The 16,239-nt window shown below is 40.6% G+C and overlaps 1 protein-coding gene across 6 annotated transcripts in view; it reads right to left on the bottom strand.

The window, feature by feature from the left end:
* Positions 1-16,239, bottom strand: part of BEND6 (BEN domain containing 6) — a 45,892-nt gene that overhangs the window by 21,315 nt on the left and 8,338 nt on the right. For all 6 annotated transcript variants that reach the window (XR_010112281.1, XM_063604923.1, XM_003828925.6 and 3 more), the window contains exon 2: positions 13,736-13,913. Coding sequence is in view for 5 of the 6 variants with exons in the window: in XM_063604923.1 (XP_063460993.1) it covers positions 13,736-13,913 (178 nt within the window). In the remaining variant the exon portion in view is untranslated. The remainder of the gene's footprint in view (positions 1-13,735; positions 13,914-16,239) is intronic.

Here is a 16,239-nt window from a genome sequence, read left to right as displayed (position 1 = left end):
GTTGACTTGTGATAGCAAACATTGTAACAGCAAATACTTGCTATGTGCCAGGCTCTGTTCTGAATGCTTTACCTGTCACTCAGGTGAGTACATTTATTATTTCCATTTTAGAGATGAAAAAATGGATGCACAGAGTGGTTAAACAACTTGCACAAGGTTACACAGATACTAGGTGGCAGAGCAGGGCTTGAACTCAGGTGGTTTGCTTCCTCATATTTTTACCTCTTCGCTTCTACGCCACACTGCTTTTAGGATAGTTTCTTAATCATACATTAGGTTCTATTTGGAGGATATGCATTCTGTTCCACTGATCTGTTGATTCTTGCATTAGCCAGGCACTTTAAATTATTGGAACTTGATATGATTAAATATTGACAGGTTTGGCACTCATATTCTTCTTTTTCAGAATGTTCTTAATTATCTTGCCGGTTTATTCTTTCAGGTTAATTTTAGAATATTTTTCGTCAACTTATTAAAAAAGCAAAAACAAAAGGACCATTGGTATTTTAATTGGGATTACATTCAAATTATTGATTATTTTGGGGATGAATTGGCCTCTTCTCTTCCCATTTGTAACAAGTCTTTGTTTTTTTTTTTTTTTTAATGGAGTCTCGCTCTGTCGCCCAGGGTGGAGTGCAGTGGGGCGATCTCGGCTCACTGCAACCTCCGTCTCCCGGGTTCAAGCGATTCTCCCGCCTCAGCCTCCCAAGCAGCTGGGATTACAGACACCTGCCACCATGTCTGGCTAATTTTTTTTGTATTTTTAGTAGAGATGGAGTTTCACCATGTTGGCCAGCCTGGTCTCCAACTCTTGACCTCAGGTGGTCCACCCGCCTTGGCCTCCCAAAGTGCTGGGATTACAGCCATGAACCACTGCGTGTGGCCCACAAGTCTTTCTATTCATTTAGGTTTGTAAATTTCTCAGTTGAGTTTTATATTTTCTTCACAGAGAGTACAGATTTTTTGTTAGGGGAATTAGTAGATATTTTATAATTGTAATTAATGTGAATGAATTTTTTTCTTTCAGGAATATAGCAGTGATTTCTGATGCATAAAGAAATTACTGACTTTTTAAAACTGGTAGCTACTAGATATTGGACACCTATTATGAGCCAGTGATTTATTATTTTATGAAAAAAATAAGGCTTATAATGAAAAACAGCAGTCCTCTGTCCTAGTTCTTGCCACCCCTGATTACCTATCCTACAGGCCTCCACTTCCAATTCACTTACCTGTTTCTTCTGGTATTTATCTTACTGTTTTAAGCAATAATGTGCAATATACAATTACTTCTTAATTCTTTTCATATTCAGATAATTATTGACTTTCAACTATATAATCTGACAATGTAGCTCTCTTGCCTCATCCTCCTGAGTAGCTGGGACTACTGGCACATGCCACCATGTCTGGCTAATTTCTTTGTATTTCCTTGTTGCCCAGGCTGGTCTCAAGTCCTGAGCTCAGGCAATCCTAATTGGTCACCCAATTCTTTGATGGATTTCACCTGCTCATTCAGGTGATGTGTCTCAGTGAAGTCACACAAATGGGGGTCATTTTTGTCAGTGGCCAGTTTGTGCAGTTCCAGTAGTGACTGATACACATTTTTTTTTCCCCAAATGTAATGCCCACTCCACTGCATTCAGCCCATGTAGGAGGGGTAGAGCTCCAGGTTGATCTGGAGGTTGATGTCGGCCTCTGAGTCCTGGTGGTAGTTCTGGCGCACCTGTGAGGGGCATGTGGTAGTCATGGCGGTGGCGGTGGCTACACGGAGCTGGAGCGGCGGAGGCCTTGGGATGGTCCCAGGGCGCGGTGAGGAGGCAGCGGAGGGCTGGCTATGGGCAGCCAGCTGGGGTTGGGGGATGAGGGCTGGGTTCCGTCCAAGCACTGTTGAAGCAGGAAACCTTGGGGACCCACGGTGAAGAAAGTCTGGCCTACATTTATTTTGTATCCTGAAACTTCACTAGAGTCGTTATCGTTTCGAGGAGATGTTTGGCAGAATCTTTAAGGTTTTCTAGTATAGACTCATATTGTCAGCAAAGAGAGATAGCTTGACTTCTTTTCCTATTTGGATGCCTTTTATTTCTTTCTCTTGCTTCATTGCTCTGGCTACCAATTCTAGTACTAGGTTGAATAGGAGTGATGACAGTGGTCATCCTTGTCTTGTCCCAGTTCTCGAGAGCAATGCTTCTGGTTTTACCTGCTCAGTATTATGTTGGCTGTGGGTTTGTCATAGGTGGCTCATTATTTTTAGGTGTGTTCCTTTGATGCCTATTTTCTTGAGGGTTTTTATCAAGAAAGGATGTTGGATTTTATTTAAAGCTTTTTCCACGTCTATTGAGATGATCATGAAGTTTTTGTTTTTAATTTTGTTTATGTGGTAAATCACATTTATTGATTTGTGTATGTTGAACCAACCTTATATTCAGGAATGATGCCTACTTGATAGTGGTGAATTAACTTTTTGATGTGCTGTTTGATTTGAATTGCTAGTATTTTGTTGAGGATTTTTGCATCTATGTTCATCAGGGATATTGGCCTGTAGTTTTCTTTTTTTCATTGTGTCTTTGCAAAGTTTTGGTATCAGAGTGATGCTGGCTTTGTGGAATGAGCTGGAGAGGAGTCCTTCCCTCCTCAATTTTTTGGAATAGTTTCAGTAGAATTGGTAGCAGCTCTTTGCATGTCTGGTAGAATTTGTCTATGAATCCATCTGGTCTGGGTTTTTTTTGATTGGTAGTTTTTGTTTTTGTTGTTGTTGTTGTTGTTGCTGTTTGTTTTTGAGACAGGGTCTCACTCTATCACCCAGGCTATAGTGCAGTGGTGCAATCACGGCACATTGCAGCCTCCATCTCTCGGGCTCAAGCAATCCTCCTGCTTCAGACTCCTGAGTAGCTGGGACCACTGGCATGTGTCACAACATTTGGCTAATTCTTTTTATTTTTAATAGAGATAAGGTCTTGTGTTGTTGCCCCAGCTGATCTCGAACTCTGAGATCAAGCAATCCTCCTGCCTTGGCCTTTCAAAGTGGTGAGATTACAGGCATGAGCCACTGTGCCCAGCAGATTTTTTATTATTGGTCCAATTTTAGAACTCGATATTAGTCTGTTTAGGGTTTCAATTTCTTTCTGGTTCAACCTTAGGAGAGTGTGTGTTTCTAAGAATGCATGCATTTCCTCTAGATTTTCTAGTTTGTATGTGTAGAGGTGTTCATAATAGTCTCTGAGGATCTTTTGTATTTCTGTGGCGTCAGTTGTAATGTAACATTTGTTGTTTCTGATTGTGCTTGTTTGGATTTTCTCTGTTTTTTTCTTTGTTAATTTTGCTAGCAGTCTGTCAATCTTGTTTATCCTTTCAAAGAACAAACTTTTAGTTTCATTGATTCTTTGTATGGATTCTTGGGTCTCAATTTTGTTTAGTTCTTTGATTTTAGTGATTTCTTTTCTTCTGCTAGCTTTGGGGTTTGTTTTTCTTGATTTTCTAGTTTCTCTAGGTGTAATGTTAGATCATTGAGGTATTTCTAACTTTTTGAGGTAAATGTTTAGTACTATAAACTTTTCTCTTAACACTAGTTTTGCTGTATCCCAGAAATTTTGGTATGTTGTATTTCTATATTCATTAATTTCAAAGAAGTTTTAAAACTTCTGCCTTAATCTCATTGTTTACTCAAAGTCATTCAGGAGCAAGTTGTTTAATTTTCATGTAATTGTGTGGTTTTGAGAGATCTTCTTGATATTGATTACTAGTTTTATTCCACTGTGGTCTGAGAGTATGGTTCATATAATTTCAATTTTTTTGAATTTATTGAGATTTGCTCTGTGGCCAGGCATGTGTTCAATCTTGCAATATTTTCCATGAGCAGATGAGAAGAATGTATATTCTGTGGTTGATGGGTGGAATATTCTGTAAATGTCTCTTAGGTCCATTTTGTCAAATGTCCAATTTAATTCCAGAATTCCTGTGTTAGTTTTCTGCATGGATGATCTGCCTAATGTTGTCAGTGGGGTGTTCTCAAGTCCCCCACTATTATTGTATGGCTGTCTAAGTCTTCTTATAGGTCTAGAAGTACTTGTTTTATTTATCTGTGTGCTCCAATGTTGGGTGCATATATATTTAGGATAGTTAAGTCTTCTTATTTAATTGAACCTTTTATCATTATGTAATGCTCCACTTTGCCCTTTCTTTTTCTATTGTTGGCTTAAAGTCTGTTTTATCTGATATAAGAATCACGACCCCTGCTCTTCTTTATTTTTGATTTGTGATACTTCTCTAGCCCTTTACTTTGAGCCTATGGGTGTCATTACATATGAGGTCTACTTGCTTTTTTAAATCCAACATGCCACTCTGTGCCTTTTAAGTGGGGCATTTAGACCATTAACATTCAAAGTTAATACTGATATATGAAGTTTTGATCCTATTGTAAAGTTGTTAACTGCCTGCTTTGTAGTTTCTATCATGTGGTTATTTTACAGTATCTGTGGGCAACGTACTTAAGTGTGTTTTTGTGGTAGTAGGTATCATTATTTTGTTTACATGTTTAGAACTCCCTTAAGAATCTCTTGTAAGGCTGGTCTGGTATTAACTCATTCTCTTAGCACTTGCTTATCTGGAAAATATTTTGTTTCTCCTTCACCGATGAAGCTTAGTTTCTCAGGATATGTACTTCCTGGTTGGAACTTCTTGTTTTAAGAATGCTGAAAATAGGCCCCTAACCTCTCCTGCCTTGCAAGTTTTCTGTTGAGAAGTCCACCATTCACCTGATGGGGTTCCCTGTGAATGTGATCTGACATTTTTCTCTAGTGGCTTTTAAGATTTTTTTTCTTGCCAGGTTCAGTGGCTCATGCCTGTAATCCCAGCACTTTGAGAACCCAAGGTAGTGGATCACTTGAGCCCAGGAGTTCAAGATCAGCCTGGACAACATGGCAAAACCCCATCTCTTCAAAAAATAGAAAAATTGGCCAGGCATTGTGGTGCATGCTTGTAGTCTCAGTTACTTGGGAGAGTGAGGTGGAAGGATCACCTAAGCTTGGGAGGTAGGGGTTGCAGTGAGCAGTGATGGCATCACTACACTCCAACCTGGGCAACAGAGCAAGACCCTGAGACCCTGTCTCCAAAAAAAAAAAAAAAAAGACTTTTTCTTTAGCATTGACCCTGGAGGGTCTGGTGACTCTATGTCTTGGTGATGTTCATTTTGTATAGGATGTAGCAGGTGTTCTCTGGATTTCTTTTTCTTTTTCATGTGGGTATGATTTTTTTCTTTTTTTTTCCTTTCCCTAAAATGTTTTTTCTTTTTCTTTCCCTTTTCTCCCTCCCTAGGGAGTGTGGCTATAGTGAATACTGGGTAGGGTCTTTTGGCTTCATTTCTATAGGTCTATGCACTTCTTCTTTTTTTTTTTTTTCAGAGGAAGTGTTTAATATTGGTTGAATGCCCAAGAATCCAGCTTACATGGGAGGAACAAAGGGAGTGTGGGTTAATCATCATAATCCCAAAACTAGCACAGAAAGTGGGTATGGCCTCAGACATCACCCAAGGTGTTGAAAGGAATCGCCTCCCAGCCACAACACACCTGCTGTTTCCTCTCCAAACCACTAATGCCCATCCCAACTCCAGATTTTGGAAAGGGTCAACTCCTACTTTTTTTTTTTTTTTCATTATCTCATATTTTGGATTCTTGTTATTTATGGTTTTTGTTTGTTTGTTTGTTTGTTTTTTTAGTATTTATTGATCATTCTTGGGTGTTTCTCGGAGAGAGGGATGTGGCAGGGTCATAGGATAATAGTGGAGAGAAGGTCAGCAGATAAACACGAGAACAAAGGTCTCTGGTTTTCCTAGGCAGAGGTCCCTGCGGCCTTCCGCAGTGTTTGTGTCCCTGGGTACTTGAGATTAGGGAGTGGTGATGACTCTTAACGAGCATGCTGCCTTCAAGCATCTGTTTAACAAAGCACATCTTGCACCGCCCTTAATCCATTTAACCCTGAGTTAACACAGCACATGTTTCAGAGAGCACGGGGTTGGGGGTAAGGTTATAGATTAACAGCATCCCAAGGCAGAAGAATTTTTCTTAGTACAGAACAAAATGGAGTCTCCTATGTCTACTTCTTTCTACACAGACACAGTAACAATCTGATCTCTCTTTGTTTTCCCCACATTTCCCCCTTTTCTTTTCGACAAAACCACCATCGTCATCATGGCCCGTTCTCGATGGTCGCTGTCTCTTTGGAGCTGTTGGGTACACCTCCCAGACGGGGCGGCCGGGCAGAGGCACTCCTCACTTCCCAGATGGGGCAGCAGGGCAGAGGCGCTCCTCACATCCCAGACGATGGGTGGCCAGGCAGAGGCGCTCCTCACCTCCCAGACGGGGCAGCTGGGCAGAGGCGCTCGCTTCCTAGACGGGGCGGCCGGACAGAGGCGCTCCTCACATCCCAGACAATAGGCGGCCAGGTCTATGCACTTCTGTTGGCAGGTTTTATATTGGGCCATGCAGTTTGACCTACAGACTAGTACATGACACTTATAGGTAAGAGCTGGCTGCAACCAAAGTGGCTGGGTATAGACTTGATCCTTGTTTTACTGAGAGAAGTTCTCTGTGGTCTCAGTCAATGGGCTGATTGGTGGATTACACAGTGGTCTGTGCTCTCTGCTTAGCTGCAGGGGAAGGAGGAACCAAAATGGGCAGGGCTGGATGGACAGGTCCACCTTCAGGTCCCCTGAGAGCAGGCACAAGCGTCAGCACTGAGGGGGAATCCAGTGGGTGGCCACCAAGCGCCCAGAGGTGTGCCTAGTTGTGGAGCTGGGAAATCTCCTTGGCCCCAAGCTCTTTGCACAGGCATGAGGAACGTGGCCTAAACTAATCCAGGAAAGTGAGTGCAATAGATGCTTGGAGATCTGCTTGAATGTGGAGCAGTGAGGATCCCCCCGCACCTGATTCTCTGCACAAGAAGGGTGGGGCAGCTCAGGCTGCTGAACCAGCTGAGCAAGTGCTCCAAATGCCTGGAGATCTGCCTGGGCATGAAGCAGAGATGGCCTCCATGCCATCACTGTACAGAATCTCCATGAATCTCTGTACAGAAAGGGTGGGGTGAATCAAGCTCCTGATCCACATGAGCAAGTGCTCTGAATACCTGGAGATCTGCCTGGGCATGGAGTGGAGAGAGTCCCACTGCATCAAGATTTATGCCCAAGAAGGGTGGGGAGCAACTCAGGCTGCTGAACCAGGTGAGGGGGTGCTCCTAATGCCTGGACACCTGCCTGGGTCCTGTGAGTGAAGCAGAGAGGAAACTGCTGCACCATGGCTTCAGCAGAGTGGGCTGATGAACCCAGTAATTTTCTCGCCCATTTTTAAACAGAATTATTTGATTTTTTGCTACTGGGTTGTTTGAGTTCCCTATATTTTCTGGATATTAACCCCATGTCAGATGCAGAGTTTGCAAACATTTTCTCCATTTCGGAGGTTGTCTCTTCACTCTGTTGATTGTTTCCTTTGTTGTGTAGAAGCTTTTTGGTTTGATGTGATTCTATTTGCCTTTTTCTTTCTTTCCTTCTTTTTTTTTTTTGCTTTTGTTGCCTATGCTCTTGGGGTCTTATTTAAAAAAATCCTTTCCCAGACCAATGTCATGAAGCATTTCCCAATGTTTTCTTCTAGAAGTTCCATAGTTTCTGGTCTTAATCCATTTTCAGTTGATTTTTTTGGAGTCTAAAAACATTGATTTTTCATTCTTTACTAAAATCTCATTACTTACAAGAGTCAAGTTTTTGGCTGATGCTTTGTTTTTCCTAGGTGTACACATGATAAATACTGACAATTTAATACCTTTCTATACAACAGATATATCACTTATTTTCTTTCACATCCTATTGTGCTGGTCAGTTGTAGTGCACAAGATATGTATTAAATACTTAACACACACACACATAGCACACACACGTTTGCCATCCTGAATTTCTAGAATAGCATATTCATTCTGCCATTTTTCTTAGTTAGCAGGCTTTACAAACACAGAAACAGCCCTGATTCTTAAAGAGTTAGGAACATTATTGCAAACAAAGTAAATAATCAGCATATAGTCTTCCCTTAGACCCCTTTCTTAATAGTATTATACAAGAGATTTCAACTTTCTGTTATCTTCCTAGTTCCCAACTGCAGCTTTACAAGAAGGCCTGCTATAAACATGCCGTTAACATTGTAAACCACTCCCTCTCCCTCAAAACGTAATCTTTTTTTGCAGCCTCTATTTTTTCCATAGCACCTTTCACCATTCAACATATTATATAATTTACTGAATTATCTTTTGTATGTTTTTTAACCATCCAGATGCCTCTTGCCGCCCCCCCACCCCCACACACACGCTCCGTGAAAGCAGGAATCTTTGTTTTGTTCATTGAGTTTTCTCGGTATTTAGAATAGTCCCTTTCACATAGTAGGGACTTTATAAATATTTACTAAATGAATAAATGGGCCAGGTGCGGTAGCTCGTGCCTGTAATCCCAGCACTTTTGGAGGCCGAGGTGGGTGGATCACGAGGTCAGGAGATCAAGACCATCCTGGCTAATGCGTGAAACCTCGTCTCTACTAAAAATACAAAAAATTAGCCAGGCGTGGTGGCGGGCACCTGTAGTCCCAGCTACTCAGGAGGCTGAGGCAGGAGAATGGCGTGAACCTGGGAGGCGGAGCTTGCAGTGAGCCGAGATTGTGCCACTGCACTGCAGTCTGGGCGACAGAGTGAGATTCCGTCTCAAAAAATAAATAAATAAAATGAATAAATGCAGAAATGAACACTGCAGTGGCAGTAGGCAGTTCCTGACTTCTGTTGCCAGAAGTCTAGTCAATTGCCAACTTTACTACTTCGTTTCTAGGGTTAAATTCTAGTGTGTGTGTATGTGGTGGGGAGATGGGGAGATGGACAATATTAAATACATAATAGATTACACAGAGTTGCAAGTGCCAAAAAGGAAACAAAACAGGGGAGAATAAAAACTGGGAGAAGAAAGGTTGAAATTTTAGATGGGAGGAAGGTCACGGAAAAGATGAATTAGCAGTGAAGATCTGAAAGAAATGGGGGTTCAAGGCATATGGATAACTGGAGGAAGAACATTCTAGGCAGAGGTGATGGAAAGCACAAAGACACTAAAGACAAGATCATGCCTGATGTCTTCGGAGGGCAAGTAAGTGGTCCAGTGTGTCTGGATCACAGAGAAGGAGAGGATGAAGAGTAGAAAAGAAGGCAAGAGAAGTAAGTGGAGGGGAGGTGGCCAGATCATGTAAGGAGCCAAAGATCATAAAAAGACTTTAGTTTTTATACTGAGTGAGGTACGAATCCACTGGAGAGTTTTAAGCACAGGAGGACAGGAACTGATTAACATTTAACAGAATCATTCTCACTGCTGGGTTGAGAATAGACCTCATAGGAACAAGAACAGAAGTAGAGATGCAAGTTACAATGCCACCTTAATTATATAGATGAGAGGTAATGGTGGCTAGGACCAGAGTAGCAGCAGTAGGAGTGGTAAAAGGGATTGAGTTTCAGAAATATTTTGAAGGCAAAGCTAGTGGGATTTGCTAATGGACTGAGTGTGGGGTGTAAAATAAATACAGAAATAGAAGATAACATGAAGATAACATCATAGTTTCTGGTTTAAGGAACTTGAACAATGAAGTTAACATTAGCTAAGATGAGGAAGAAAGAAACAGGTTGAAGGAGGTGAGGAATGTGGTTTGAAACATGTTAGCCTATCAGTCACGTTAAGCATGCAGTTAGACAATGAGTTAGAGAGGCCCAGGCAGGAAATAGAACTCTGACAATCATAGTTCATTGATTTTTGTGTTTTTTGTTTTGTTTTGTTTTGTTTTTGTTTGTTTGTTTTTGACAGAGTCTCGCTATGTCGCTCAGGCTGGAGTGCAGTGGTATAATCTCAGCTCACTGCCACCTCAACCTCCCGGGTTCAAGCAATTCTCGTGCCTCAGCCTCCCGGGTAGCTGGGACCATAGGCGCGCAACACCATGCCTGGCTAATTTTTGTATTTTGAGTAGAGATGGAGTTTTGTCACGTTGCCCAGGTTGGTCTCAAACTCCTGGTCTCAAGTGATCCACCCGCTTTGGCCTCCCAAAGAGCTGGATTACGGGTGTGAGCCACTGTGCCCAGCCTCATTGATAGATATTTACACCATATTATTGGAGACAGTCATCTAGAGAATGAATGCAGATAGAAAAGAAAAAAGTCCTAGTACTGAGCCAGGGGACTCACAAAATATTTAGAGGATGAGACAATGAATCAGCTAAATGGAATAAGATGGAAAGACCAGCAATATAGGAGGAAGGCTGGTGATTTTGATATCCTGGAAAGCAGCAAAGGACCTTTTTCAAGGATGGAGAGTTGTCCAAATGTGTCAAAATGCTGGTAACAGGGCACTTAAGATGACAAGTGATAAATGACTATTGTGGTTAGCAATGCAGAATATCATGATTGAACTGTGTCCCCCAAAAGATGTGTTGGAAGACTAACCCCTATTACCTCAGAATGTGACCTTATTTGGACATAGGGTTTTTACAGATGTAATCGAGTTGAAATGAGGTCATTAGGGTGGGCCCTAATATAATGCGACTGGTGTTCTTATAAAAAGGGAGAGGTTTAGACACAGAGAGAGAAGCACACAAGAACATCCTGTGAAGATTGGGGTTATGCTGACTTATCCAAGGAACAATCAGAAGCTAGGAGAGAAACCTGAACAGATTATTCCTAGCACCTGCAGGGAGAGTATGGCCCTGCTGACACCTTGATTTTGTAATTCCAAACTCCAGACAGGTGACAGAATAAATTTCTGTGGTTTAAGCCACCTAGTTTGTGGTACTTTGTCACTGCAGCCCTAGCTAGCTAATACATGGAGATGACTGATGATCATGAGATGAGAAATTACAATGAAATTAAAGGATCTAATTGGAGTGGGATCCAGAAAGAATAACAGGGAGGAAACTGAATAGAGTGTGTAGAGTCAAGAGTTTTGAGGAGTTTTTCCATAAGAGGAAGGAGAAAAATAGAAGGTGGAGAAGCAAATGGTCTGAAAGTGAGGTTTTTGTTTTTTTTTTTTAAATGGGAGAAATAATAGTATGTTTGATACTAATGGGAATGATTCATTAGAGAAGGAAAACTTGATCTTGCAGGAGACAGGGCAGAATCTCTGGAGCAATATACTGATTACAAAAAAGGGGATGGGATCTGGTGCACTGAAGGAGATTGGGACTCACAAGGATAGGTTATTCATAAATACTAGGAAGTAAAGGGGGCACAGAAGCACAGGTGCAGGGAGATGGCAGTGGCTTCCTATCTTTCCACCTCTCAGAGAAGTAAGAAGTAAAGCCATCAACTGAGAATTAAGAAGACTTGGAATTGGCAGAAAGAGAAGAAAATGAAATGGCAATTTGGAGCGTGGGAGAGAGAAGAAACTGGTCATAGTAAGTGATTATTTTTATATGCTATTGAAGCTGATTGGCACTCTTTATTTAAAATTTTCTCTTCTATATTTATAATGAAATTTAGCCTACAGTTTTTGGGGGATGGATTATGTGTCAGGTGTCAATAAAAATGTATAATAACAATAATAACTACCATTACTGAGTTCTTCTTTTGTGCCAGGTACTAGGTAAAGCATTTCTACTAATTAGCTCATTGAATTCTCATAGCAACAAGGAAATCATATATTGCCTTCCTCTGCTTTTTGGATGAGGAAACCTTAGTGGGGGATAAGGGCACAGTGAAATAATATGGCCAAAGTTTTACAGCAAAGTCGGGCTTCACACCAAGGTCTACAGCTCCAAGATTAACGCTTTTTTTTTTTTTTTTTTTTGAGATGGAGTCTCACTCTGTCGCCCAGGCTGGAGTGCAGTGGCACGATCTCGGCTCACTGCAAGCTCCGCCTCCCAGGTTCATGCCATTCTCCTGCCTCAGCCTTCCAGTAGCTGGGACTACAGGTGCCCGCCACCACGCCTGGCTAATTTTTTCTATTTTTAGTAGAGACGGGGTTTCACAGTGTTAGCCAGGATGGTCTTGATCTCCTGACCTCTTGATCCACCTGCCTCTGCCTCCCAAAGTGCTGGAATTACAGGCATGAACCACCGCGCCCGGCCAAGATTAATGCTTTTAACTAGCAATTCATGCTAATTTTATAAACTAGCTTTTCATCCTATGCTAAGTTCTGGAAGAGATTATATAAAAATGGGTATTATGTATTCTTTGGAAATCACAAAAAACTAGTCAAAAGAAAACATCAGTTTTAAAAACATAATATTTAAAATGAAGAAATAAGGCCAGGTACGGTGGCTCACATCTGTAATCCCAGCTCTTTGGGAGGCCAAAGCAGGAGGATGGCTTGAGGCCAGGAGTTCGAAACCAGCCTGGGTAACACAGCGTGACCCCCATCTCTATGAAAAATTTAAAAAATTAGTCGGGTGTGGTGGTGCATGCCAAAAGTCCTAGCTACTCAGGAGGCTGAGGCAGGAGGGTTGCTTAGGCTTAGGAGTTTGAGGTTGCAGTAAGCTATGATCTCACCACTGCACTCCATCCTGGGCAACAGAGCAAGACCCTGTTTCTACAAAACAAACAAATAAAAAAATGACGTGAAGAAATAAAGAGGTAATGCCTTGTCAATTGAATAACATCTTTCTACTTACATGTGGCTATTTCTACTTAAAAGTATGAAGCCTTTAATTTAACAAATATTCTTAGTAAAGGATGTGAATCATTACTCTCAACCTCATTCATCACCGTGTTCTATCTGTCTCTTATTACTATTCTGTCTCCAAATGCATTGTGAACCCCTCTATTTTCATAAGCCATTGTTCTAGGGTAGGTTGCTACCATGTGAGACTGGACAATTGTATGGCCTTTCTGGTGGTTCTGCCTCACTTTCTTGTACCACTTGTACTCATTCTGTACACAGCAACTGGAAGGACTTATTTTCAAAATGTTCTGTGTATTTACTGTTTTACAACTGAGTGCTGCCAACATAGTATCCTTATTATAAAATATTCAGCTGTATAAAAAATGTATAGTGCTTAACTACAAATGGAAAGCATAATTTTTGAAAAAATAAACACATGAACATCACATAGGATCCTACAAAAAGGCATTAAGCCAAGTAGTTTTTAATTTGCTTATGCTGTCTTTCTCCTTTTTTCATTTTTTTTCCAGCCACTGGAGTATTTTGTGATGATCTTTCTTCTTTATATGTTTCCAGTGGAATGCTATTATTTTTATTATTTTCCCAAGACACTCTTCCCAACAGAAAAAAATGAAAATGTACTATATGGACTCTAATTCCAGTGATTTCATGAAGAATCACAATAAACTCCATTTTCTAGAGATTTCCCTAGCAGACAGGGGTGACCTAAGTACATCATGAGTAACTTATCATATTTGCTCTGTCTTAATAATCTTTTGTCTCTAGGGCTTAGCACTGTGAGTCGTGTATATTAAATGCTCAATAAGTAATCTCTTAAAAACTATTAAATGAATATAATATTTAGTATTTTGTAGGAGAATCTAAAAATTTTCAAGCCATAAGCTAGATCCTTCAATAGAGTGCTTCTGTATTTAAATTGTATAATCAGTGATTTTTTCTAAAACTGTGATTTTTTGAGCTCCCAGAGGTGTGGATTTTCTTCTTCATTCTTGACAGCTAATTTGCAATACTTTCCACTGATCATATACTTTCCCTTTTATCTAAAATGTCAATTTTCTCAAAGTTTACCTTGAAGCATGACCAAAGACTGTCGAAGTCGGCTGTTTTCCTTCCGGGTGTTTGTTAGTTTTTCTTTCAGGCTTTTTATTTTGGCGCACAATTCTTCCTTTGACAATTCTGCTAAAGGCTCTTCATCCTCACTGGAGCTTTCACCAGGCAGAAAGGCATTTCCCGAATATGGGTCTCTCTAAAATAGAAGGCAGGCACAATAAAAGAAGCCTCATAGCATCTTTAATGGTTTATCTCTGGTTAACCATTCCATGTTGTTGGGACTACAAATTTCTTGTTCTCACAGGCACTTCCTGCTGCTGATCTAGCCCCAGCTTTGTCCTCCAGCGGGCAGAGGAACTCAAAATAAGGGCAGGACAAAGTTTCATGCACATATGCCTCTTGAGAAACAGAAACCAGGATTCTGAATTTCTGCCTAACTTCAGTGAAAAATACAAAGTAGAAAATTAGCAAAACAGAATAAAATCAACAAGACCACCATTCAAATCTGGTCTTCTCTGATACACAGCCCGGATTTGAGCAGAATGCCTCACCATATGAACCTTATTTCTTTCGTCTGTGAATACACACAGACAAATGATTTAATAAATAGAAAAGCTTAACAAGATGGCAGGGTATACCAGAGTTAGTGCTTCTATGTGCCAGCTACAAACAATTCATAACATAGTGTTCAAAAGGTTACTATTTATTAGAAGGACAAGAAGTACCTGTGGAGGGGAGTGTGGGGTAGTAGCTGACAGGGGACGTGAGGGAATCTTTGGGGTGCTGGTGAGGTTTTATTTTTTATATGGGTGTGTTCATTGTGTGATAATCAAGCTATACATTTTTTATATGTGTATTCTTCTGTATATATATTACACTTCCCTAAAATGTTTCTTAAAAATCTCCAGAAAGTGGCTGGCTGCGGTGGCTCACACCTGTAATCCCAGCACTTTGGGAGACCAAGGAGGGTGGATCACTTGAGCCCAGGGGGTCAAGACAGCCTGGGCAATGTGGTGAAACCCTGTCTCTACAAAAAATATAAAAATTAGCCAGGCGTGGTGGCACATGCCTGTTGTCCAGCTATTCTGGATGATCACCTGATTAAAGGGAGGTAGAGGCTGCAGTAAGCCAAGATGGTACCACTGCGCTCCACCCTGGGTGACAGAGGGATACCCTGTCTCAAAAACAACGTAAAAATTAAAAAAAAAAAAAAACCTCCAGAAAGTAAATTTGTATAGATTCTCTTGACAGTTTTCAATCCCTAGAGCCTAAATATTCTGTATTTATGTTTAAATCCTGAGAACAGATGTCATTGACACACAACAAAAGATTTGCAAGAGCTTTATGAAAGAAGTAAAAAACAAACTTGACTGAAAGCTACCAAAGATAATCTAAATTAATGTAGAGAGACATCATGTTCAGAGATAAGAAGGCTTAATTAATTTATTTTTAAATGTTTGCAATTTTTTCAATTATCAATTTATTGTGTAACCATAATCATGGTTCATTATTTACAAGTAATATTGTTTTCATTAGATTGCAATATTATTGGTGAAAATGATAAAAATTATTTGTTGAGTGTCCACCAGGTATTTAGTGGTGTTGTAGGTACTTTACCTGTACCTTCATATGAAATGCCCACTTTATAAATGAAGAGAATAGATTCAGAGATACTGTCATTTGTTAAAGGTCATGCATCCAGTAAACGCTGGAGCTTGGAAGAGATCTCAAGATTGTCTGACTCCTGTAGGATCCTTAATTTTTTTAAAAAATTGATTATGCCAAAATTGAGCCATGGAATTAATATAAATTCAATAAAAATCTCAGAAGACATTTTGGTAACCTAATAAATTGGTTTTAAAATTTATATGGAAGAACAGAAGGCCAAGAATATCCAAAGCAATGCTAAAGAAGTATAAGAAGCAGGGTGTTTCCTCACAAATACAAAGGCTTATTAAAAATCTAGAAAACCGTAGGGTGCTGGTTCAGGGATAGACAATATGACCAAGAAATAGAAGAGAGTGGCCTGAGGCCGGGTATGGTGGCTCATGCCTGTAATCCCAGCACTTTGGGAGGCTGAGGCAGGCAGATCTCTTCAGCGCAGAAGTTCAAGACCAGCCTGGGGAATGTGGCAAAACCCTGTTTCTACAAAAAATACAAAAATTATCCAGTCGTGGTGGTGCACACCTGTAGTCCTGGTTACTCAGGGGGCTGAGATGGGAGGATTGCTTGAGCTTGGTAGGTTGAGGCTGTGGTGAGCCATGATCACATCACAGCCTGGAAGACACAGCGAGACCCTGTCCAAAAAAAAAAAAAAAAAGAAGCGAGTGGCCCAAAATAGATGCATGCAGATGAAGAACTTTGACATGGTAGAGAAGGCATGGCAGCTTACTGCAGAAATGGGATCTGTTCAACAAATAAAGCTTGAAAAAACTGGTTAACCATTTGGAAAAAAAAATGAAAGGAAATGGATCTCTTATTACATACACACATATACACATGCACACACACAACTTCAGATG

Source organism: Pan paniscus, chromosome 5 (assembly GCF_029289425.2).
Source record: "Pan paniscus chromosome 5, NHGRI_mPanPan1-v2.0_pri, whole genome shotgun sequence".
Classification (NCBI taxonomy): Eukaryota; Metazoa; Chordata; class Mammalia; order Primates; family Hominidae; genus Pan; species Pan paniscus.
Note: the sequence above shows the minus strand (reverse complement) of the source record. Positions and strands in the feature narration are given on the sequence as shown.